The 27380-nt window shown below is 37.4% G+C and overlaps 1 protein-coding gene across 4 annotated transcripts in view; it reads right to left on the bottom strand.

Moving 5' to 3' along the window:
• LOC133614326 (MAP/microtubule affinity-regulating kinase 4-like) overlaps positions 1 to 27380 on the bottom strand; it is a 127732-nt gene that overhangs the window by 37695 nt on the left and 62657 nt on the right. For all 4 annotated transcript variants that reach the window (XM_061972182.1, XM_061972186.1, XM_061972185.1 and 1 more), the window contains exons 4-14: positions 20049 to 20097; positions 19903 to 19968; positions 8190 to 8260; positions 7863 to 7919; positions 7559 to 7795; positions 4818 to 4937; positions 4638 to 4737; positions 4460 to 4575; positions 4164 to 4350; positions 3872 to 4092; positions 1799 to 1902 (exon numbers count right to left, since the gene is read on the bottom strand). In XM_061972182.1, the coding sequence (XP_061828166.1) occupies positions 1799 to 1902; positions 3872 to 4092; positions 4164 to 4350; positions 4460 to 4575; positions 4638 to 4737; positions 4818 to 4937; positions 7559 to 7795; positions 7863 to 7919; positions 8190 to 8260; positions 19903 to 19968; positions 20049 to 20097 (1328 nt within the window). The remainder of the gene's footprint in view (positions 1 to 1798; positions 1903 to 3871; positions 4093 to 4163; positions 4351 to 4459; positions 4576 to 4637; positions 4738 to 4817; positions 4938 to 7558; positions 7796 to 7862; positions 7920 to 8189; positions 8261 to 19902; positions 19969 to 20048; positions 20098 to 27380) is intronic.

A 27380-nucleotide genomic window follows, 5' to 3' on the forward strand; every position in this document is an offset into this window, starting at 1 on the left:
ATTTTTCAAGGTAAAATTTTTTTTTCAAGGTAAAAAAAATTTTTCAAGGTAAAAAATGATTTTCAAGGTACAAAAAAATACAAACAAAAACAATTTTAAATGTTTTTAATTTTTTTAAACAATTTTAACAATTAACATTTTTTGTAGGGTTAGGGTTTAGGGTTAGGGTTAGGATTAAGGTTAGGGTTAGGGTTAGGGTAAAATTTTTTTTAAAAAGTTAAAAAAAAGTTAAAAAAAAGTTAAAAAAAAGTTAAAAAAAAGTTTAAAAAAAAGTTAAAAAAGTTAAAAAAAAGTTAAAAAAAAAGTTAAAAATATTTTAAAAATTTAAAAATATTTAAAAAAAAAATTAATTTTAATTTTAAAAATTTAAAATTTTTTATTTTTTTTTATTTTTTACAAAAATAAAAAAATATATATATATAAAAAATAAAAATAAATGTTTTAAGTTAAAACATGATTTTCAAGGTAAAAAATGATTTTCAAGGTAAAAAAATTTTTCAAGGTAAAATTTTTTTTTCAAGGTAAAAAAAAATTTTCAAGGTAAAAAATGATTTTCAAGGTACAAAAAAATACAAACAAAAACAATTTTAAATGTTTTTAATTTTTTTAAACAATTTTAACAATTAACATTTTTTGTAGGGTTAGGGTTTAGGGTTAGGGTTAGGATTAAGGTTAGGGTTAGGGTTAGGGTAAATTTTTTTTTAAACAGTTAAAAAAAAGTTAAAAAAAAGTTAAAAAAAAGTTAAAAAAGTTAAAAAAAAGTTAAAAAAAAAGTTAAAAATATTTTAAAAATTTAAAAATATTTAAAAAAAAAAATAATTTTAATTTTAAAAATTTAAATTTTTTTATTTTTTTTTATTTTTTACAAAAATAAAAAAATATATATAAAAAATAAAAATAAATGTTTTAAGTTAAAACATGATTTTCAAGGTAAAAAATGATTTTCAAGGTAAAAAAAATTTTCAAGGTAAAATTTTTTTTTCAAGGTAAAAAATGATTTTCAAGGTACAACATTTTTTCCCCACAACAAAAGGATAGGAAAAAGGAGCTTATTGATAACTACAGTGGCAAACTTGCGTAAAGCTCTTTGGCTACATTTCTACCATGTATGGAGATATCTGCCGATGTCACACATGGGAAAAAAATGTCACAAACTGGTCAAATTCCAAACCGCTAGTTTGCAAGAAGTATGAAGAAAGGCAAGATTGTTTTATAAATATAAATATCTCCGCCTTGATTTCACATTTTCGGGAGTTATACAGATCCCAAATACACAAAAACAGGCACCAACAGGTAAGAAAATAATACTTCTCCTATAAGTCTCAATGATATTGTAGTGAGGACTGAAAGTGAAAGACATGGACGTATTGCAGCGAGGTGATGAGTCTGACACACTTAGACGGAGAAACAGACCATCTGTCAAAACAACAACTCAGCACATATTGGCTGTCCAAACACGTTCATGCACACAGAGCTTTTTAGGCTCTCCTAAAGAGACTGTAAACATCTCAAGTATAAGATTCACAAAGCTTGAAGTCCACTAGTGAGCACGAGGATCCACAAGGGATGTACTGGAAATATGGTGACTCCCACAGTAGGCTTAAATGTATCTTCCTGCTAGTTTGGACATTGTATTCAAAGCAACAATGAGATTACTCCAAAAATGAAAGGGGTTTAAAAAGCAATATGAGCTGGCACATATCCAGAGATGCAACCTAACTATGATGGGAACTGCAGTGAATTAGTGTTGACAATGTTTTGACTTCAATACTTAAATCCCATGACTTAAGACACCAACCTGTTTTCTTTGCCATTTTGCAGCAGCGAGTGCCTGTCAGTGCCGGAGCGGTCCGTGCACACGTATGTATTCCTTCGAGTCATGGCACTAGCAGAGACGTTATTCTGCGGGGGGGGGGAAAAGAAATCATTGAAGGTTTCACATCAAGCAGTTGGAGACAGCATCACCCTCCTTCGATGACGTAAATGGAATGTAAGGACTCATGATCGTTTAAATACATTAAAGAGCTGATCTCAGGTTAAGCTCGCTCTGTCACGTGCTAATCGCAACATATGGCTAAATCAAAGTGGAGCCCGGAGGCCTGCGGCTAATTTTATTAATGCCCAACAACACATTTTCAAAATAATCTTTAGAAAAAAAACATAAAAAAGTGGAATAAAAGAGCAAACATGTGTAATGTAAACAACAATGTGGCATTATTGTCACTAATAACCAGAGGTGGGTAGTAACGCGCTACATTTACTCCGTTACATCTACTTAAGTAACTTTTGGGATAAATTGTACTTCTAAGAGTAGCTTTAATGCAACATACTTTTACTTTTACTTAAGTATATTTATAGAGAAGGAACGCTACTTTTACTCTGCTACTTTTATCTACATTCAGCTCGCTACTCGCTACTAATTTTTATCGATCTGTTAATGCACGCTTTGTTTGTTTTGGTCTGTCAGACAGACCTTCAAAGTGCCTGCCTTATTGGTGACGTTTCACTTCGTTCCACCAATCAGATGAAGTCACTGGTGACGTTGGACCAATCAAACAGAGCCAGGCGGTCACATGACCTGACTTAAACAAGTGTAACAACTTATTGGGGTGTTACCATTTAGTGGTCAATTGTACGGAATATGTACTTCACTGTGCAATCTACTAATACAAGTTCAAATCAATCAATCAAAAGTGTGAAGGAAAAAAGATACTTTTTTTATTTCAACCGTACATCCCGTCAAAAGCCTAAAGACTGACCGCACATGAGGACGTTCCTGTCTTCACAATAAAAGTGCCGCTCCGTCGCGCTTTCAAAATAAGAGTCTCTAAAAGCCAGCGCAAACAAGCTAGCAAGCTACGGAGTTTGCCGCCAATATATTTCTTGTAAAGTGTATAAAAACGAATATGGAAGCTGGACAAATAAGATGCCAAAAACCCACCACTTTCATGTGGTATTAGACAGAAAGGAGGAACTTTTCTTCTCCTCCATTTGAAAACGTGGACGTTATCATCACTACTGTCTGATTACAATCAATGCAAGTCATCAGAATCAGGTAATACACCAACTTATATTCTTGTCTTCATGAAAGAAAGGAATCTATATGTTAAACATGCATGTATATTCATTAAAACACCTTTAACATGTAAACAAAAACAGCAAAATAAATAAATATAAATTATATACTGTATATATATATATGTATGTATATATATATATATATATATATATATATATATATATATATATATATATATATATGAGTGTGTATGTTACTCATCAGTTACTCAGTACTTGAGTAGTTTTTTCACAACATACTTTTACTCAAGTAAATATTTGGGTGACTACTCCTTACTTTTACTTGAGTAATAAATCTCTAAAGTAACAGTACTCTTACTTGAGTACAATTTCTGGCTACTCTACCCACCTCTGCTAATAACACAAAGCTGCCATGGAGGCACTTTTTTTTTTACTTTAAAACTGTAATTGCTTAGAACAGTGGTTCTCAAATGGGGGAAGACCCTCAGGTGCCGTGAATGTCAATCAAGTGACGAAAGTGACGTCATAGTGAAGATTTATGATCGCTCATTTTTAGGACTATTTTTTTAATGCCTGGCTGGTGATCGACTGACACACCCTCCGAGATCGACCGGTAGATCACGATCGACGTAATGAGCACCCCTGATATATACTATATGTTTTTGAAATAAAATAAATACTAAAATGGCCCCTGCATGCTTTAATTTTTCAGTGTTCGGCCCTCAGTGGAAAAAGTTTGACACCTCTAGGCTAAAATAACTCTTCTGTGGATGCATCACAGAATCCCCTGTTCCACTGGATTAGTCACATGAGAAAAGTTTTCCACATTTACCGTGGTGGAGTTGGCCTCCTTGCGTCGGTCTGGTATCTCCGATTTATTTGGATTGTGAGCAGAGCTGACCATGGGACTGGAGGGGGCCGGGATGCTCCGAGAGCTAACGGTGTTGTTGCTGGGCTTGCGGACCGACAACCTCTCCTCTCTGAGCGCCGCCCCTTCTCCCACGCCGCTGGGACTGCGCTTGGGGTGTGTGGAGCCCGGAGCAGCCGGACCACCTACGAGACGGGAGATTGAGCGTGTAAGCAGACGCAGTGGCCACCATGTGCTCAACCGAACGAGGACTCACAGAAGTCAGAGTGTCGTCTCTGGCGCTGGTAGGTGGAGACGCTGCGCTGTGGCTTGTGGGCCGCGGAGGAGGAGGACGTTGCGCCGGAGGAGGAAGTGGAGTGTTTGCTGGTCCCGTTGGCGAGGGCACCGGGCCGGACTCGGGCTAGACTGAGATTGCTGACGGACCGGGTCACAGTGTTTTCAGCCTGAGACCATAAACGGAGTGATGGGAGTTAGTTTGGGAGCTTGGTCAAATCAGAACCAGAAGAATTAGACGCACACACACACAAAAAGAGCGTATAAAGATGTTGATACCTTCCCCTCCGTCTTGCGCGCCAGTAGCAGATACGTGGCCGTCACTTCATTGTACTTGTGACTGACCAGAGAATCTCTGATCTCATCTCTGGTGAAGCCCATCCCCACCATCACATCTGGAACAGGACCATCATACTCTTATCAGTGTTTGGCTCATTCGGAGGGTCCTTACACTCACCGATGCGAGTGGTATCATTGAAGTCTTCCTCGGGCTCTGTGTGAGGCTTCAGCTCCTCTCCGTCGTAGGTCACGTTCAACCACTTGTCCTTCATGATTTGCTGGTAAAGACAATGACGGATGAACACAACAACAAGCCTTATTTGCACCATTTGATGTTCCTGTTACACTTCCTGCTTACCTGCAGCGAGCAGCGCTTGGTTGGGTTGAGGACCAGGAAGCGACGCAGGATTCCCTCACAGTCTGTCGACATGTAGAAGGGCACGCGGTATTTCCCTCTCAGAACTCGCTCTCGCAGCTCCTGAAGGAAAGAGACACTAATTTGATTAAAAGCCACAACTAATACAGGGTTTCTGCAGGTATCGGTAAATGTAAATGACAAAAACAAATTTAATGCCCATGTCCTACTGCAGATTGTTATAATCATACTTGCCAACCCTACCGGATTTTTCGGGAGACTCCCGAAATTCAGCGCCTCTCCCGAAAACCTCCCGGGACAAATTTTCTCCCAAAATTCAGGCGGACTCAGGTCCATGAGGACCTGAGTCCGCTAACCCATAATATAACCAGTATACCTGCCCAATCACGTTATAACTGTAGAATGATGGAGGGCGAGTTCTTGGTTTCTTATGTGGGTTTATTGTTAGGCAGTTTCATTAACGTCCTCCCAGCGCGGCAACAACACACAAGAGCAGTCACGTTTTTGTATACCGTAAAGCAGTTCGGTAAAAAAAATGTTTCAAGGTAAAAAAAAATGTTATGGGTAAAAACAATTTTTCAAGGTAAAAATTTTTTTTCAAGGTAAAAAATGATTTCCAAGGTAAAAAATGATTTTCAAGGTAAAAAATGATTTTAAAGGTAAAAAAATGATTTTCAAGGTAAAAAATTTTTTTCAATTTAAAAAATGATTTTCAAGGTAAAAAATGATTTTCAAGGTAAAAAAATTATTTTCAAATGTTCAAGGTAAAAAAAAATTTTCAAGGTAAAAAATGATTTTCAAGGTAAAAAAAAATTTTCAAGGTAAATTTTTTTTTTCAAGGTTAAAAATGATTTTCAAAGTAAAAAATTATTTTCAAGGTAAAAAAAATTTTATGGGAAAAAAAAATGTTTTAAGGTAAAAAAAAATTTTCAAGGTAAAAAATGATTTTCAAGGTAAAAAATTTTTTTCATGGTAAAAAAATTTTTTCAATGTAAAAAATGATTTTCAAGGTAAAAAAATGATTTTCTAGGTAAAAAACATTTTTCAAGGTAAAAAAAATTTTATGGGTAAAAAAAATTTTTTAAAGTAAAAATTTGTTTTCAAGGTAAAAAATGATTTTCAAGGTAAAAAAATGTTTTCAAGGTAAAATTTTTTTTTCAATGTAAAAAATGATTTTCAAGGTAAAAAATGATTTTCAAGGTAAAAAAATGTTTTCAAGGTAAACATTTTTTTTCAATGTAAAAAATTATTTTCTAGGTAAAAATTTTTTTCAAGGTAAAAAAAATGATTTTCAAGGTAACATTTTTTTTTCAATGTAAAAAATGATTTTCAAGGTAAAAAAAATGATTTTCAAGGTAAAAAAAAATTTTCAAGGTAAATTTTTTGTTTCAAGGTTAAAAATGATTTTCAAGGTAAAAAAAAATTTTGTAGGTAAAAAAAAATTTTCAAGGTGAAAAATGATTTTCAAGGTAAAAAATTATTTTCAAGGTAAAAAAAATGATTTTCAAGGTAAAAAATGATTTTCAAGGTAAAAAAAAATTTTCATGGTAAATTTTTTTTTTCAAAGTAAAAAATGATTTTCAAGGTAAAAAATGATTTTCATGGTAAAAAATGATTTTCATGGTAAAAAAAATTTTTCAAGGTAAATTTTTTTTTTCAAGGTTAAAAATGATTTTCAAGGTAAAAAATAATTTTCTAGGAAAAAAAATTTTTCAAGGTAAAATTTTTTTTTCAAGGTTAAAAATGATTTTCAAGGTAAAAAATGATTTTTTAAGGTAAAAACAATGTTTCAAGGGTCTGCCGTAAACAGCAATGTTGTGACACTCTTAAACAGGACAATACTGCCATCTAGTGCATTTGATGAAAGCACTTTTGTGCGTGCCACACAGCAATGCATCATCAGAGAGGGTGTTCAGCATGGTTAGAAAAATAGTGACAGAGAATAGAACAAGGATGGACAATTCAACCCTTAACTCAACAATGAGTAGATGAGTGTTATGTGTGTGTATATGTGTAAATAAATGAACACTGAAATTCAAGTATTTATTTTTTATATATATATATATATATATATATATACATATATATACATATATATCCATCCATCCATTTTCTACCGCTTATTCCCTTTGGGGTCGCGGGGGGCGCTGGAGCCTATCTCAGCTACAATATATATATATATATATATATATATATATATATATATATATATATATATATATATATATATATATATATATATATATATATATATATATATATATATATATATATGTATATACATATATATATATATGTATATATATGTATATACATATATATATATATGTATATATATATATATATATACATACATATATATATATATACATATATATATATATATATATATATATATACATATATATATATATATATACATACATATATATATATATATATACATATATATATACATATATATATATATATATATACATATACATATATATATATATATATATATACATATATATATATATATATATATATATATGAAATACTTGACTTGGTGAATTCTAGCTGTAAATATACTCCTCCCCTTTTAGCCACGCCCTCAACCACGCCCCCCTCCCACCCCTTGTAATGCTTATTAATGGCCCGTGGAAACCCTGTAACTACTGAAAACTGTTTGGATAAAAAAAGTTGCAGCTCGACAATCAGAGAGAGTGCACACTGCCCACCTTCAAGTTTTGTCCGTCAAAGGGCAGGGAGCCGCTGACCAGCGTGTAGAGGATGACGCCCAAGCTCCAGATGTCCACCTCAGGACCGTCGTACTTCTTCCCTTGAAAGAGTTCTGGGGCGGCGTAAGGCGGAGAGCCACAGAAGGTGTCCAGCTTGCTGCCGGCTGTGAACTCGTTGCTGAAGCCGAAGTCGGCGATTTTGATGTTGGAGTTGGCATCGAGTAGCAAATTCTCCGCCTAAAGGAACCAGTGTTAACTTGCTACCTTTCATTTTGGATGTATTGCTGATATTCAACAAGCTCACCTTCAAGTCTCTGTGAACAATGTGCTTCTGGTGGCAGTAGTGCACCGCTGACACAATCTGTGGAAAGAACATCACTTGTGCTTCATGCATGACACTACTGAACTGAATTGACATGTGAATTTCACACCCAGTGTTTGTTTTATTATGTTGGCACCGCAGTGGAAATGTCTGTGGTGTTTTTTGCGTCACTATGCGGCGCTAAATTATAAGTCACATTAACTCTTTGCTGGCACACATATGAGCTTCTGCAACTCATTCATAATAAATACATGTGTTTTTTCCTTTGTCATTCTTTACTATTTTTGTATGCGTGTGTGGTAAACTGACTTGTCTGAACTTGGCCCGAGCTTCTTTCTCCTTCATCCTGCCATGAGACACCAGGTAGTCAAACACCTCCCCTGCAAAGTAAGACACAATTATTAGGATTTCTATATCCCAGGTTCCAAGAAGTTCAGTCAAATATTTGATTTAAAGCAGTGGTCCCCAACCACTGGGATGCGGCCCGGTACCGGTCCGCGGACCGATTGGAAACGCATACCTGCCAACTTTTCAAATCAGAAAAACCTAGTAGCCAGGGTCCAGGGGCCGCAGGCCCCGGTAGGTCCAGGACAAAGTCCTGGTGGGGGGTTCCTTAACCCCCCGACGCAAAATGATTATTAGCATTCAGACAGGTTAAAATGTTATGCAGTATGCATCTTCTGCTTGCACACGTACGTGACAGCAAGGCATACTTGGTCAACAGCCACACAGGTTACACTGACGGTGACCATATAAAACAACTTTAACACTCTTACTAATAATGCGCCACACTTTGAACCAATACCAAACAAGAATGACAAACACATTTCGGGAGAATATCTGCACCTTAACACAACATAAACACAACAGAACAAATACCCAGAATCCCATGCAGCCCTGACTCTTCCGGGCTACATTATACACTCCTGCTACCACCAAACCCTGCCCCCACCCCAACCCTGCTCCCTCACACATCATTATATATAGCACAAAGCAAAAAAAATACTTTTTATGAAGTGTTATTTCATTTTAAATTTCAAAATTTTTTTGTGGCTCCCATTGTTATCTTTAATTTGTGAAACTGGTCAAAATGGCTCTTTGACTGGTAAAGGTTGTCGACCCCTGTGTTAGATGGAGCTGCGCTAAAGGGAATGTCAACAGAATAGTCAGATAGGTCAGTCAAACTTTATTAATAGAATACAAACCAGCGTTCTGACAACTCTGTTCACTCCCAAAATGAATAAACAGCTGTTTTGTTATTTTCCCCGAGGTAAAGTCGGTGACGTGGTGTTTTGTTTACCTTTTAACAACAGCAAGGTATAACATGTAGTGCAACATTTCTATCACATAGTGGAGGGGAACTTTTCCCTGATTCAATAAACAGGTCAAAAACAGTCTGATACTGTTAGGGTAAATCAAACGTTAGTGCAATCACAATATAGTAACACTCCAAATAGTGCAGAGCAATAACAATATATCAATAACTCAACGTTAATGTCACACAACACAACACACTAAATAAACATGTAAAGCTCAATTTATGAAGTTATTCCTCATCCACAAATCCCTCGAATTCTTCTTCTTCAGTGTCCGAATTAAACAGTTGGGCGAATACGACATCCAACATGTCTGTCTCATGGAAGTCGTCATTAATGGAGTCAGTGTATTCTCGTGTTCTACTGCGTGACTGATCGTCTTTAGTTTAAACTCTGCCTCGTAAGCGTGTCTCTTAATAAGAGCCATTTTGGGGTCTTTACATAAACACACAAATGGAAATGAAACGGCACGCCTCGCGCAGTCATATATCCCAGCATGCACCACGCGCTTCTTCTTCTACTACGGGGGAAAATGAAGTCGGCGGCTTACCGTAGTTGCGATTGATTGATTGATTGAAACTTTTACCTGTTGGAGGCTCAATATGGGTCCATATATAAGGCGCACCGGATTATAGGGCGCACTGTCAGCTTTTGACAAAATTTGAGGTTTTTAGGTGCGCCTTATAGTGCGGAAAACACGGTACTTGTTCAATAAAACCTCTGCCTTGTTCTTAATGAATATTTAGGCCTACTATGCAACTGTATTATGTTGGTCATTATGAGGGTACATGGAGACACAAGTGTTTTCTGAAGTGGCTTGCATCTTTTGAATGTCGAAAAAAATAATCATAATATGACCCCTTTTCAGAGGTGGGTAGAGTAGCCAGAAATTGTACTCAAGTAAGAGTACTGTTACTTTAGAGATTTATTACTCAAGTAAAAGTAAGGAGTAGTCACCCAAATATTTACTTGAGTAAAAGTAAAAAGTATGTTGTGAAAAAACTACTCAAGTACTGAGTAACTGATGAGTAACATATACACACATACATACATATGTGTGTGTATATATATATATATATATATATATATATATATATATATATATATATATATATATATATATGTATGTGTGGGGGAAAAAAATCACAAGACTATTTCATCTCTACAGGCCTGTTTCATGAGGGGGGGTTCCCTCAATCATCAGGAGATTTATCTCCTGATGAAACAGGCCTCTAGAGATGAAATAGTCTTGTGATTTTTTTCCCCCACACATACATATATTGCGCTCTACTACGGTATCGAGCACTATTTTTTGGATAACCTTATTAAGACATATACATATACATATATATATATATATATATATATATATATATATATATATATATATACACACACATACATATATATATATATATATATATATATATATATATATATATATATATATGTATATATATATATATATATATATACACATATATATACATACATTGATATATACAGTATATAATTTATATTTATTTATTTTGCCGTTTTTGTTTGCATGTTAAAGGTGTTTTAATGAATATACATGCATGTTTAACACATATAGATTCCTTTCTTTCATGAAAACAAGAATATAAGTTGGTGTATTACCTGATTCTGATGACTTGCATTGATTGTAATCAGACAGTAGTGATGATAACGTCCACGTTTTCAAATGGAGGAGAAAAAAAGTTCCTCCTTTCTGTCTAATACCACATGAAAGTGGTTGGTTTTTGGCTTCTTGTTTGTCCAGCTTCCATATTCCTTTTTATACACTTTACAAGAAATACATTGGCGGCAAACTCCGTAGCTTGCTAGCTTGTTTGCGCTGGCTTTCGGAGACTCTTATTTTGAAAGCGCAGGCGCAATGGAGCGGCACTTTTATTGTGAAGACAGGAACTGTGCAGTCAGTCTTTAGGCTTTTGACGGGATGTACGGTTGAAATAAAAAAGGGTCTTTTTTCCTTCGCACTTTTGATTGATTGATTGGAACTTTTATTAGTAGATTGCACAGTACAGTACATATTCCTGACCACTAAATGGTAACACCCCAATAAGTTTTTCAACTTGTTTAATTAAGTCAGGTCATGTGACCGCCTGGCTCTGTTTGATTGGTCCAACGTCACCAGTGACTGCATCTGATTGGTGGAACGGCGTGAACGTCACCAGTGACTGTATTTGTTGAAACGCAGGCACTATGAAGGTCTGTCTGACAGACCAAAACAAACAAAGCGTGCATTAACAGATCGATAAAAATTAGTAGCGAGTAGCGAGCTGAATGTAGATAAAAGTAGCGGAGTAAAAGTAGCGTTTCTTCTCTATAAATATACTCAAGTAAAAGTAAAAGTATGTTGCATTAAAACTACTCTTAGAAGTACAATTTATCCCAAAAGTTACTCAAGTAGATGTAACGGAGTAAATGTAGCGCGTTACTACCCACCTCTGCCCCTGGTTAAAAAATATGCAAAACGTAATGCTCGGCCAGCAACTAAAAATGTGTCACCGACTTTACAACGCCTCACAAACCTGACAAGTCACGAGTGCACTGCAGATTTACAAGTGCAAAATACAGTTTGTCAAGCGAGTGTGGTAAACAGAACAACTATAAATGCATTAAAGTTGCTAAAAGCAATCAAATGTAGGTCGATATATGCTAAGCTATCTGAACAAAACACCCACAAGTATTTGTGTTATAGGTGACACAGCAAAGTCAAACAATATCCAATAATATGCTGTATCTAAAATATAATAAATGCATTTTATTTTACATTATGCTTGGAGCCAATAAAAAAAACAGACTGTGTGGCAAAAACGGTCCTTACGACACACCTATCAAGTGTCAGGAGTTTATTATGAGAGTGACTCTTCTATATTACCATCACTAACATTAGCTGCACTGTAAGGTCACATGATGAGTTGATGTGTGTGTGTTGGAGGACTAGCTCCTTGTTAGGTGTCAGAAGCAAGATAGCATCCAGCACACTGATATGAAAAGTTCAAGAAGGAGAAGAAAGGAAAATGGAGGCAACAAAAATAGGAGCGCATGGGAAGAAGCAGCGGAACATTGTTTACCATTGAAACAAAAGAGCGTAATGAAAAACAACTAATGCGGTCTTTCACGGAAACTGCAGCTAAAAAAAAATATGAATATGACTAAATTCACTGCCTGGCCAAGAAAAAGTCATACACTGTAATATTTGTTTGGACGGACTTTACCTGCAATTAGCTTTCATTGTGGCATGGATTCCACAAGCTACTGCGATGTCACCATACCTGCCAACTACTCCGGTTTTCCCGTAATTAGTACGGTTTTCATCAACCTATTCCAGGTTACGGTTGCAGTGATAAAAAATACGGTTTTTCATTAATTACATTTTTTAAATTTTTTTTTAAAGTTTTATTCACGAAATCGCGTAACAACAATGACAATCGACACTGCTTCCCGTAACTTCCTATCGAGCCATTCCGAATGCCATGCGCGAGGCTATTTATAGCACCGCTGCCAAGCACGAGGCACCAGTTGCCATTGTTTCCAAACGAGCGAACGGTCATGGAATCAGCCGGAGAAAAATGGCAAACGAGTCTTAAACCGAAAAGAAAACTGCAGTCATTCCGTGAAGAATATTCAAAAGCCTATCCGGGAATAATTATCCGTTCCAAAAAAGGGTGAAAACTACGCGAATTGCACCTTGTGCAGACAAGATTTTTCGATCGGACACGGAGGAATTAGCGATGTAAAAGACCACGTTGGGACAAAAAAACACAAGTCTAATGCCGTTGCTAGCGATACAAGTGGAAAACTTTCAACGTTTTTCGTCGCCCAAACAGATTCTTTGGATGTGATAAATGCCGAAGTTTTATTTACGGAGGCAATAATTGAGCAAACAAAAAGGTAATGACACCAATGTTATCTATTGGAATTGTTTAGTACTGTTATACTGTTAAAAGTGTTTATACTATTTATGCTTTCAAGTCCAAGTTGAAGAAATCTTGTTAAATGTTGACAGCATAACTACCAAAATACAGAAGTATGTCCTTAATATTTTTGCAGTGCTATTTCTGTTGAAAAGTTCAAATGATTACATTAGAGATGTGATGTGCCACTTTTCAAGTGTCTGATGGCTCAAATTAATTTTCATTCATTTTTTCATATTTTGAATTCTTTTGAAAGGCTTACAAAAAAACTACATTTGAATTGTAATTCCATGCTATTGACAGGACTATTAATTTTAATGAAGTTGGCTTACCATGTTTACAGTATGATAATTGTGATAGAAATGTGAATTTTAGGCACAGAATATTTTTTACAATTGAACAAGGCAGTAGATTATACAAGCTTGGACAGAAAGTTAATAATGACACCAATTTTTATTTTAATGGAATTGTTTAGTACTGTTTTACCATTTGTTTACTGTAAAAAGTGTTTATACTTTCAATGAACAAATTGAAGTCTTGTGAAAGGTTGACAGGATAACTGGCATTAACTGTCAAAATAATTTCAAACTATTGAAGTTAGCTTACAGAATAAACATGTCAATCAACCCATATGATTTTTGCTGTAATATTTTTGTTTTGAAAAGTCACTGTGACTGATAGAAAAGTGATGGTTTTAGCAACATTTTAACCTGTCTGAATGCTAATAATCATTTTGCGTCGGGGGGCGAAGCCTGAACCCCCCACCAGGACTTTGTCCTGGACCTACCGGGGCCTGTGGCCCCTGGACCCTGGCTACTAGGTTTTTCTGATTTCAAAAGTTGGCAGGTATGTGTCACAATGTTTATTTCTGTTCAGAGTTGCAATAATTCTTCCCCTCAAGATCTTGACGACAGGAGACTCGGACCAGAGCGCAAAGTTTACCAGCTCTCCTTCCAATATTTAATACAGTAATCCGTTGCCACTTGACACCTCAGATTTAAAATCAAATGTTTTTATTCAAGTTTTTCTTATTCTAAAACACTTATTTTTGGTTTGTTTTCTGTCAGAATTGAGTCATAAATGAAGTCTTCCTTGTGTCCAATATGTATGATAGTACATTATTTGTTTACTTTTCTATTATGTTGTGGTGATCACAGTAGATATTCACCAAGCGTCCGTTTACGGGTTAAGGCGAACTTTCCATGCCGATGAAGTCGTTGACTACGTTTCCATGCACTAAATTAGTCTGATTTTTCAAATAGTTTGTATTTTTTGTATGTTCACACCGACATGTGAAGTCCCAGTGTCCATGCACACTGTCTAATACAGGGGTGCTCAATACGTCGATCGCGAGCTACCGGTCGATCTCGGAGGGTGTGTCAGTCGATCACCAGCCAGGCATTAAAAAAATAGTCCTAAAAATGAGGGATCATAAATCTTCACTATGACGTCACTTTGGTCACTTGATTGACATTCACGGCACCCGAGGGTCTTCTGAGATGACGCTGGCTGCTGCCAGCTCATTAAAATTACCGACAGGAAGGCGAGAAACACTTTATTTCAACAGACTCTGGCGCCGTACCTGTCGTCAAAACTCCAAAGACCGACTGCACAGTTGCACAATAAAAGCTCTGCTTCATCCTGCCTGCGCTACCAAAATAAGAGTCTCAGAAAGCTGGCGTGCACAAGCTAGCAAGCTACGGAGTTTGCCGACAATGTATTTCTTGTAAAGTGTATACAAAGGAGTACGGAAGCTGGACAAATAAGATGCCAAAAACCAACCACTTTCATGTGGTATTGGACAGAAAGGAGGACTATTTTTCTCCTCCATTCGAAAATGCGGACGTTATCATCACCACTGTCTGATTCCAATCAATGCAAGTCATCAGAATCAGGTAATACACCAACTTATATTCTTGTCTTCATGAAAGAAAGGAATCTATATGTGTTAAACATGCTTGTATTATCTTTAAACACCTTTAACTTATTAACAATATTAACTATATGTGTTAAACATGCTTGTATTATCTTTAAACACCTTTAACTTGTTAACAATATTAACTATATGTGTTAAACATGCTTGTATTATCATTAATCAGCTTTAACTTGTTAACAATATTAACTATATGTGTTAAACATGCTTGTATTATCTTTAAACACCTTTAAGTTGTTAACAATATTAACTATATGTATTAAACATTATTGTATTATCATTAAACACCTTTAATTTATTAACAATATTAACTATGTGTTAAACATGCTTGTATTATCTTTAAACACCTTTAACTTGTTAACAATATTAACTATATGTGTTAAACATGCTTGTATTATCTTTAAATACCTTTAAGTTGTTAACAATATTAACTATATGTATTAAACATTCTTGTATTATCATTAAACACCTTTAATTTATTAACAATATTAACTATGTGTTAAACATGCTTGTATTATCATTAAACACCTTTAACTTGTTAACAATATTAACTATATGTGTTAAACATGCTTGCATTATCTTTAAACACCTTTAACTTGTTAACAATATTAACTATATGTATTAAACACACTTGTATTATCATTAAACACCTTTAATTTATTAACAATTTTAACTATATGTGTTAAACATGCTTGCATTATCATTAAACACCTTTAACTTGTTAACAAAAACATATATTTCATAAATAAGTAAATATAAATGATATATATGAATGAGGTAGATCCCCACGACTTGATCAATTGAAAAGTAGCTCGCCTGCAGGAAAAGTGTGAGCACCCCTGGCGTAGTGGGTAGAGCGGCCGTGCCAGAAACCTGAGGGTTGCCGGTTCGATCCCCGCCTCTTACCATCCAAATCGCTGCTGTTGTGCCCTTGAGCAGGACACTTCACCCTCGCCCCAAGTGCCGCTCACACTGGTGAATGAATGCTAGGTGGTGGTCGGAGGGGGCCGTAGGCGCAAACTGGCAACCCAGGGCAGCTGTGGCTACGAAAGTAGCTTACCACCACCAGGTGTGAATTAATCAGAATCAGAAATACTTGATCAATCCCCGAGGGGAAATTAAAATTTTCAGCACAATCCCATTCAAGATCAGACATTAATGATGGGTTCTCAACTCTGAAGCGCTTTGAGTGTCTAGAAAAGTGCTATATAAATCTAATCCATTATTATTATTATCATTTAGTGCAGGGGAAACGTACTCACTCTTTACGTGCCAGTGTTTTTATGTTAAGAAGAAAGTCAAACTGTTGATGCATTTCATCTTCGACTCCTGCCTCATCAATAACACTCTCCACATTGGTGAGTCTATGACGTAAGCGATATTGAACCAAAACAGTGGCAGGACACTCAATTCTGTGTCGGCGCTTTCTTTGCCACGACGATCAAGTTGACCGACTTTTAGCAGAACTTACTTTAAATCCAGGTTGTGACCTTTATTTTGCCTCAGCAGTGTATTTCCACTCTGTATTCAAAGGTACCGTTGTTTTGTCAAATCCAGAAAAATACCATCGGTAATTTCCAAAAATCTACGATGACAAAAAACCTTTGTGGTGAACATTAAATGTTTTTTTTGCTGATTTGTAAGGAGTTTAGATGACAAACAAGGTAATATTTGTAAAGATAACCTGCAGCGAAGGATACGCTCTGCTGAGAAGGTAATCGGCTGCAACCTCTCATCTCTCCAAGACCTGTATGCCTCCAGGACTGGAGGGTGTGCAGGCTAAGTTGTAGCCGACCCTTCTCACCCTGGACGAAAACTATTCGATCCTCTCCCCTCAGGCAGAAGATTAAGGTCCATTTGGACCAAAACCTCCCGCCACAAGGACATCAGGCTCATAAACACAATCTCATACCTGCCAACTTTTGAAATCAGAAAAACCTAGTAGCCAGGGTCCAGGGGCCGCAGGCCCCGGTAGGTCCAGGACAAAGTCCTGGTGGGGGGTTCAGGCTTCGCCCCCCGACGCAAAATGATTATTAGCATTCAGACAGGTTAAAATGTTGCTAAAACCATCACTTTTCTATCAGTCACAGTGACTTTTCAAAACAAAAATATTACAGCAAAAATCATATGGGTTGATTGACATGTTTATTCTGTAAGCTAACTTCAATAGTTTGAAATTATTTTGACAGTTAATGCCAGTTATCCTGTCAACCTTTCACAAGACTTCAATTTGTTCATTGAAAGTATAAACAGTATAAACACTTTTTACAGTAAACAAATGGTAAAACAGTACTAAACAATTCCATTAAAAAAAAAATTGGTGTCATTATTAACTTTCTGTCCAAGCTTGTATAATCTACTGCCTTGTTCAATTGTAAAAAAATATTCTGTGCCTAAAATTCACATTTCTATCACAATTATCATACTGTAAACATGGTAAGCTAACTTCATTAAAATTAATAGTCCTGTCAATAGCATGGAATTACAATTCAAATGTAGTTTTTTTGTAAGCCTTTCAAAAGAATTCAAAATATGAAAAATTAATGAAAATTAATTGAAGCCATCAGACACTTGAAAAGTGGCACATCACATCTCTAATGTAATCATTTGAACTTTTCAACAGAAATAGCACTGCAAAAATATTAAGGACATACTTCTGTATTTTGGTAGTTATGCTGTCAACATTTAACAAGATTTCTTCAACTTGGACTTGAAAGTAAGGCTGAAACGACGCGTCGACGTAGTCGACGTCATCGGTTACGTAAATACGTCGACGCCGTTTTTGTGCGTCGGCGCGTCGCATATTTACGTCACACTACTTTACTGTCATGGCGGAGCGCAAAGCAGACGATGCGAGCGAGGGAAAAAAAGCACGCCAAAAGTCGTCAAAAGTGTGAGAGTATTTCAATAAACGGCCTAATAATGTTGTTGTATGCACACTGTGTCGAGCGGAAATGGCCTATCATAGCAGCACAACGGCTATGAACGAACATTTGAAAAGAAAACCCCCGACAGCGTTCTTGCCATCACCATCAACAAGTCAATCGTCCGCGTGCGTATACGTTGTCATTATTACACAAAAACATGAATGTGTCATTTGTATCTGCGTTGTAAATTCATAAACTAAAGCACCGTTTCGCTCTGAGAGGCGCGTTTGGCGTGCCTGTTCAGTGTTTACAAAGATGCGCTCCTCTTTAACGCTAACTTTAATTAGTTGTGCAAATACCTTTTACAACATTAACAGTTACATATACTATGTACAAACCAACAATTAACTTTCACTTTAATCATACTATCATTGTTGTGTTATTAAGCAAAATAAGCAATACTTTTACTTTTGTTGAAATGTTTACACTGTTACAGAATATTTCGTTTTGCACTTTTTTGTATTGGATGTTTATCTTTATTTTTGCACATTTTAGCAAATAAGCAATACTTTTACTTTTGAAATGCTTATACTATTGCAGAATATTAAGATTGCACTGGATGTTTACTTTTATATTTGCACATTAAAAAGCAAATAAGCTACTTTTAATTTTGTTAAATGTTAAAAGTTTTAAATGTTTACATTGTTACAGAATATTTTGTCATGTTGTTGTCAATGTTGACTGAGTGGCCATACTTTTTTTTTTGTAAATAAAAGCCATGCCTTTTGAAAAAACTGGCCTACATTTATTTTTTCCTCTTCATTTTAAATTAAAAAAAAATCGGTAAAAGGAAAAATAATCTATAGATTAATCGGAAAAAATAATCTATAGATTAACCGATTAATCGAAAAAATAATCTATAGATTAATCGATAGAAAAATAATCGTTAGCTGCAGCCCTACTTGAAAGCATAAATAGTATAAACACTTTTAACAGTATAACAGTACTAAACAATTCCAATAGATAACATTGGTGTCATTACCTTTTTGTTTGCTCAATTATTGCCTCCGTAAATAAAACTTCGGCATTTATCACATCCAAAGAATCTGTTTGGGCGACGAAAAACGTTGAAAGTTTTCCACTTGTATCGCTAGCAACGGCATTAGACTTGTGTTTTTTTGTCCCAACGTGGTCTTTTACATCGCTAATTCCTCCGTGTCCCATCGAAAAATCTTGTCTGCACAAGGTGCAATTCGCGTAGTTTTCACCCTTTTTGGAAGGGATAATTATTCCCGGATAGGCTTTTGAATATTCTTCACGGAATGACTGCAGTTTTCTTTTCGGTTTAAGACTCGTTTGCCATTTTTCTCCGGCTGATTCCATGATCGTTCGCTCGTTTGGAAACAATGGCAACTGGTGCCTCGTGCTTGGCAGCGGTGCTATAAATAGCCTCGCGCATGGCATTCGGAATGGCTCGATAGGAAGTTACGGGAAGCAGTGTCGATTGTCATTGTTGTTACGCGATTTCGTGAATAAAACTTTTAAAAAAAAATAAAAAATTAATGAATGAAAAACCATATTTTTTATCACTGCAACCGTAACCCGGAATAGGTTGATGAAAACCGTACTAATTACGGGAAAACCGGAGTAGTTGGCAGGTATGCAATCTGATCAATCACTTGCACTGAATTCACTTTGCTCGCTGTCCACTTCACTCATGCATATATGCATGCAGAAACCAGATATTTTATCTTACTGTGTTCACATTAGTACTTTATCTTCAAATATATGTTTCATTTATTATCCGAGTTTTGTTATCTAATGTTTCATGTGGCACCACTGCACCAAAAAAAACCCAACCTAGTTTGTGAAGCCTCACAGACAATGGCGATAAGAGGATTGTGACTCTGATAATACACAACGTGAACAGGTGCCAATGACGAGGGTTCATTAAGCATCACTCACCCCCGCTGGCGTATTCCATGATGAGGTAGAGCGTCTTCTCCGTTTCTATGACCTCAAACAGCTGGACTGTAACGCAGACAGAGAAGAAGGGGGAGGTGGTGTGTCACTCAAATAAAAAGACAGCATAAAAGACAGTCGTAACTCACCTATGTTTGGGTGGTTGAGAGTTTTCATGATGCGTACCTCACGAAACAGCTGAAAAAAAAAGATTGCAAAAGCAGAGATATTAGTCAACACAATAAAGAAACAGCTGAAATAGCACATTCATTTATTTATGACGTCCCATCACAATTAAAATTGGACCGCCACAGAAAGATCCAACAAACACATTATACTGGGACTGTCTGTGTACGCTGGTTGTTACAACTACGTACAGTAAACGGAATTGTGACTTTGCTTCTGATCACAAATTAAACAGTGAGATAATGGTGAATGATCATTCCTACTGGAAGTATTTGTATTATGTCTCCATCTTAAAATGGAATTCACTATCCTTCACCCTAATACAGAGGTGTGCAAAGTGCGGCCCGCAGCTCAGGTTTTGTTGGCAAGTAACATATTAAAAAAAAATTAATTATAAAAATTATAATTATATAATTACAATTTAAAAAAAAAAAAAATATATATATATATATACATATACATACGTATAAATAAATATATATATATTGTTGCGTTTTGGACCAGTTGTTCATGCATATATATATATATATATATATATATATATATATATATATATATATATGCATACATATATATCCATCCGCTTATTCCCTTTTGGGGTCGCGGGGGCGCTGGAGCCTATCTCAGCTACAATCGGGCGGAAGGCGGGGTACACCTTGGACAAGTCGCCACCTCATCACAGGGCCAACACAGATAGACAGACAACATTCACACACTAGGGCCAATTTAGTGTTGCCAATCAACCTATCCCCAGGTGCATGTCTTTGGAAGTGGTAGGAAGCCGGAGTACCCGGAGGGAACCCACGCAGTCACGGGGAGAACATGCAAACTCCACACAGAAAGATCCCGAGCCCGGGATTGAACCCAAGACTACTCAGGACCTTCGTATTGTGAGGCAGATGCACTAACCCCTCTTCCACCGTGACGCCCCATACATACATACATATATATATATATATATATATATATATATATATATATATATATATATATATATATATATACACACATATACAGGTAAAAGCCAGTAAATTAGAATATTTTGAAAAACTTGATTTATTTCAGTAATTGCATTCAAAAGGTGTAACTTGTACATTATATTTATTCATTGCACACAGACTGATGCATTCAAATGTTTATTTCATTTAATTTTGATGATTTGAAGTGGCAACAAATGAAAATCCAAAATTCCGTGTGTCACAAAATTAGAATATTACTTAAGGCTAATACAAAAAAGGGATTTTTAGAAATGTTGGCCAACTGAAAAGTATGAAAATGAAAAATATGAGCATGTACAATACTCAATACTTGGTTGGAGCTCCTTTTGCCTCAATTACTGCGTTAATGCGGCGTGGCATGGAGTCGATGAGTTTCTGGCACTGCTCAGGTGTTATGAGAGCCCAGGTTGCTCTGATAGTGGCCTTCAACTCTTCTGCGTTTTTGGGTCTGGCATTCTGCATCTTCCTTTTCACAATACCCCACAGATTTTCTATGGGGCTAAGGTCAGGGGAGTTGGCGGGCCAATTTAGAACAGAAATACCATGGTCCGTAAACCAGGCACGGGTAGATTTTGCGCTGTGTGCAGGCGCCAAGTCCTGTTGGAACTTGAAATCTCCATCTCCAGAGAGCAGGTCAGCAGCAGGAAGCATGAAGTGCTCTAAAACTTGCTGGTAGACGGCTGCGTTGACCCTGGATCTCAGGAAACAGAGTGGACCGACACCAGCAGATGACATGGCACCCCAAACCATCACCCAACCATGCAAATTTTGCATTTCCTTTGGAAATCGAGGTCCCAGAGTCTGGAGGAAGACAGGAGAGGCACAGGATCCACGTTGCCTGAAGTCTAGTGTAAAGTTTCCACCATCAGTGATGGTTTGGGGTGCCATGTCATCTGCTGGTGTCGGTCCACTCTGTTTCCTGAGATCCAGGGTCAACGCAGCCGTCTACCAGCAAGTTTTAGAGCACTTCATGCTTCCTGCTGCTGACCTGCTATATAGTATATGTGTATATATATATGTGTGTATATGTATATATATATATATATATGTGTGTATACGTATATATATATATATATATATATATAAGTGTGTATACGTATATATATATATATATACTTATACACATATATATATACATACGAATCTCTCTCTCTCTCTCTATATATATATATATATATATATATACATATATATACACATATACTTATATATATATATATATATATACATATATATACACATATACTTATATACATACATATATGTATATATAAGTATATACTGTATATGTGTATATGTATATATATATATATATATATATATATATATAAGTATATGTGTATATATATATGTGTGTATATGTATATATATATATGTGTGTATACGTATATATATATATATACATATATATATATATATATATATATATATACTTATACACATATATATATATACGTATCGCTCTCTCTATATATATATATCTATATATATATATATATATATATATATATATATATATATATATACAAATTTAAGAAAACAAAGAGCAAAAAGACAATGTAACGTATAAAAAGCTAAAAATATAATACTAATAACTCAGAAGGGTCCAAACATTTAAAAGTCAAAGTATGCCATTTTGATCTTTTTTTATTTTGTAAAAAAAAGAAAAGAAAAAAATAAACACTATAAACAGACATACATCAAAACCTAGTGTCAGCTTTGTGTTTTAATTGAGAAATTGTTATTAGTATCAAATTGTCAGCCTTTTCTTATTACATCACATCTTTTTTTCTTCTTTTTTTTCCCCAGGTTATGTTGCGGACCATCATAACGAACTGCGGGCCGCATATGGCCCCCTTGCCACACTTTGGACACTCCTGTAATAACTAATGATAGTACACCTTGTCACCTATAACACAAAACTGACACCAAGGTTTGTCTTTAAATATATGTGATACCTTTTTTTTTTTTTTTTTACAAAATAAAAAATATAAAAATGACTCCTGCATACTTTGACTTTTTATTATACTGTCTTTGGTGGAAAAGGTTGAATGACTTCACATATACAAACGTAGCAACCTTTGGACCCGGTGTTCTCTAGAAGAGTAAAGTGGGTCTGACAGTGGGCCTCCGCCCTGGGTGTGCTCTCCTCTCAACCATCAACATGTCTCACTCGTAAGCCCCCACCCACTTGTTGCCTCATAAAACTACGCCTTTTCAAAAGATTACAGCCTGTTGGCTGACATTATTTGGAAGTGTAAAATAGTGGAATGTGAGCAGATGGAATAGCACAACAGCAGGACTGTTTGACTTTGTGTGGATTCAGCAACTCTTTATAGGAAGCACTTTATCCATGGAAACTTCACAATTAGTGTCATAGTGAGACATGGCGACTCTACTACATGTCACAGTGGATGGAAAAATTACCCATTGTGATGAACAACGGCAGGAAAAATACAAATAGAACACAAGGAAGCAAGGAGAAGAAATGCATCAATGGAGGAAATAGAGCCAATGGGAAGAACGTGATGTCATTGTCATACATTAGCATACCTGCCAACTTTTGAAATCAGAAAAACCTAGTAGCCAGGGTCCAGGGGCCGCAGGCCCCGGTAGGTCCAGGACAAAGTCCTGGTGGGGGGTTCAGCATCGCCCCCTGACGCAAAATGATTACCGTATTTTCCGCACTATAAGGCGCACCTAAAAACCACAAATTTTCTCAAAAGCTGACAGTGCGCCTTTTAACCCGGTGCGCTTTATATATGGATTAATATTAAGATTCATTTTCATAAAGTTTCAGTCTCGCAACTTCGGTAAACAGCCGCCATCTTTTTTCCCGGTAGAACAGGAAGCGCTTCTTCTTCTACGCAAGCAACCGCCAAGGTAAGCACCCGCCCCCATAGAACAGGAAGCGCTTCTTCTTCTACTGTAAGCAACCACCCGCCCGCGTAGAAGAAGAAAAAGCGTGTGGATATTACCGTACGTTTCATTTCCTTTGTGTGTTTACATCTGTAAAGACCACAAAATGGCTCCTACTAAGCGACAGGGATCCGGTTCATGAAAAGACGCAATCTCTCCATCCGCACACGGATTACTATTTCACAGCAACTGCCTAAAGACTTTCAAGAAAAGCTGGCTACTTTCCGTGCATATTGTAAAAACAAGATAGCTGAAAAAAAAGATCCGGCCAGAGAACATTATCAACATGGACGAGGTTCCACTGACTTTTGATATTCCTGTGAACCGCACTGTGGATACAACGGGAGCACGTACGGTGAATATTCGCACCACAGGGAATGAGAAGTCATCCTTCACTGTGGTTCTAGCTTGCCATGCTAATGGCCAGAAACTTCCACCCATGGTGATATTCAAAAGGAAGACCTTGCCAAAAGAGACCTTTCCAGCCGGCGTCATCATAAAAGCTAACTCGAAGGGATGGATAAAGAAAAGATGAGCGAGTGGTTAAGGTAAGTTTAAGTTTACGCGAAGAGGCCGGGTGGCTTTTTTCACGCAGCTCCGTCCATGTTGATATACGACTCCATGCGCGCCCACATCACGCTGGTTTTTAATATATTATTAAAGTTTGACTGACCTATCTGACTGTTTTTTTGACATTCCTTTAGCGCAGTTAGATGCGGCTTATAACACGGGGCGGCTTATAGGTGGACAAAGTTTTGAAATATGCCGTTCATTGAAGGCGCGGCTTATAACCCAGGGCGCCTTATGGTGCGGAAAATACGGTAATCATGTTAACTTTTCAACAGAAATAACACTGCAAAAATATTAAGGACATACTTCTGTATTTTGGTAGTTATGCTGTCAACATTTAACAAGATTTCTTCAACTTGGACTTGAAAGCATAAATAGTATAAACACTTTTAACAGTATAACAGTACTAAACAATTCCAATAGATAACATTGGTGTCATTACCTTTTTGTTTGCTCAATTATTGCCTCCGTAAATAAAACTTCGGCATTTATCACATCCAAAGAATCTGTTTGGGCGACGAAAAACGTTGAAAGTTTTCCACTTGTATCGCTAGCAACGGCATTAGACTTGTGTTTTTTTGTCCCAACGTGGTCTTTTACATCGCTAATTCCTCCGTGTCCGATGGAAAAATCTTGTCTGCACAAGGTGCAATTCGCGTAGTTTTCACCCTTTTTGGAACGGATAAGTATTCCCGGATAGTAGAGATGCGCGGTTTGCGGGCACAACCGCGGAGTCCGAGGATTATCCGCGGATCGGGCGGATGAAATTAAAAAAAATTAGATTTTATCCGCGGGTCGGGCGGTTGAAATAAAAAAAAATTAGATTTTAAATAGATTCAGGCGGGTGGCAGTTAAACCAATTGGTAAATATATATACATAGTTAAATGTTGTTACCCACATACGAAAAACGAGCAGGCACCTGCAGCATATGCCACAACAGAAGAAAAAAAAAAAAGAGGGATGGACACTTTTACGGAGCCCCACCGGGAGCCGTAGCTGAGGCGATCCGCGAGAAGGGCCCGACGCACGTCCAGGGTCACCACCGCACCGACACCCCGCCTCGTCCGCCTTCGCCGCGGCCGGCGTCACGCGCAGCAGGTAAGCAGCTTACCTGCCCGCCACCCCCGTGGCTGGGGGCTCGTAACAGGTGTCACTCCGCGCGCTCCGCCGCGCAGCTTACCTGCCCGCCACCCCTGTTGCCGGGGGCGCGTAACAGGGGTCACTCCGCGCGCAGTGCGCTCACGAAATGGGTGGGGCTCACCCTGGTTGATATAGACAGCAGGACGGTGGCCATGGAAGTCGGAACCCGCTAAGGAGTGTGTAACAACCCACCTGCCGAATCAACTAGCCCTGAAAATGGATGGCGCTGGAGCGTCGGGCCCATACCCGGCCGTCGCCGGCAGCGAGACGCGCTTGGAGGTGCGCTCAGCGCGGCTCCCATATGATTGCGCACTGGTGTGCGTCTGGGTCGTGACAGCGTGGCACGCGAATGTCTGTGCTGCATTGGATCAGTTTCCTTTCTTTAACAGGCAAAAGCTTTATAACCTCACTAATGCCTTGCATCGTCTATATTAGATATATAACAACGGGCGGGTGCGGTTCTGATCAAATGTTACATCGGGTGGATGGCGGATGGTTGACGACTTTCTGATGCGGTTGCGGATGAAATAATTGCCTATCCGCGCATCTCTACCCGATAGGCTTTTGAATATTCTTCACGGAATGACTGCACTTTTCTTTTCGGTTTAAGACTCGTTTGCGATTTTTCTCCGGCTGATTCCATGATTGTTCACTCGTTTGGAAACAATGGCAACTGGTGCCTCGTGCTTGGCAGCGGTGCTATAAATAGCCTCGCGCATGGCATTCGGAATGGCTCGATAGGAAGTTATGGGAAGCAGTGTCGATTGTCATTGTGGTTACGCGATTTCGTGAATAAAACTTAAAAAAAAAATATTTTTTTTAATTAATGAAAAACCGTATTTTTTATCACTGCAACCGTAACCCGGAATAGGTTGATGAAAACCGTACTAATTACGGGAAAACCGGAGTAGTTGGCAGGTATGCATTAGCCATTCTGAAAACATGATATGAAGTAAGTGGCGCCTCATCTGGGTGCTTAAAGACCAATTAAGGGATAAGCCTGTCCTCCGTCACCTCCATGTTACATGTTTTCTATATTTAGGCCGGCGTACAAAAAGGTGGGGCAATGCTGAGAGGGATGTTATGTTATGTGTTGTGTTGTGTTTGCAGCTGGAAAAGGCAGGAAGCCTAGCTGGGGGGGTTGAGGATGTTGCTCAGCGAGCTATTGATTAACAGTCCCATCAATCCTGAGCTGCATGGAGTTCACATTCATTTTCCCCGCGGCCTCTCCGTCCCACTGTGAACAACTCCGCTACTCTTTGGATCGCTCCTTTCCACCCTTCCTTAAATCACTTCCTGGCTCTCTGCCATGGCAACAGCTCGGCGGCGTCACTGTTGTCATGACAACACAGGTATTAATCCCCCCGGGCTAAAGCTGCAGACACAGCTGCTGTCCGTCAAGGCTCCGTTGATGTGTGTGTGTGAGAGGAAGGCTGCTGTGTGGTTGTGAAGGTCGGAGGTCAATGATGAGACAGCATATTTGTACTAAGGCTGAACGACATAGTCGACGTCGTCGATTACGTAAATATGTCGACGCCGTTTTTGTGCGTCGACGCGTCGCATACTTGAATAGCCGCCAGGGCGCTAATTAATTTAAAACCTCTTCTCACTCCTGCACTTACTAAAAGGCGTGGGGTAAATTTAGGCCTGCGCTTATAAATTTGAGT

This window comes from Nerophis lumbriciformis, linkage group LG17 (assembly GCF_033978685.3).
Source record: "Nerophis lumbriciformis linkage group LG17, RoL_Nlum_v2.1, whole genome shotgun sequence".
NCBI lineage: Eukaryota > Metazoa > Chordata > Actinopteri > Syngnathiformes > Syngnathidae > Nerophis > Nerophis lumbriciformis.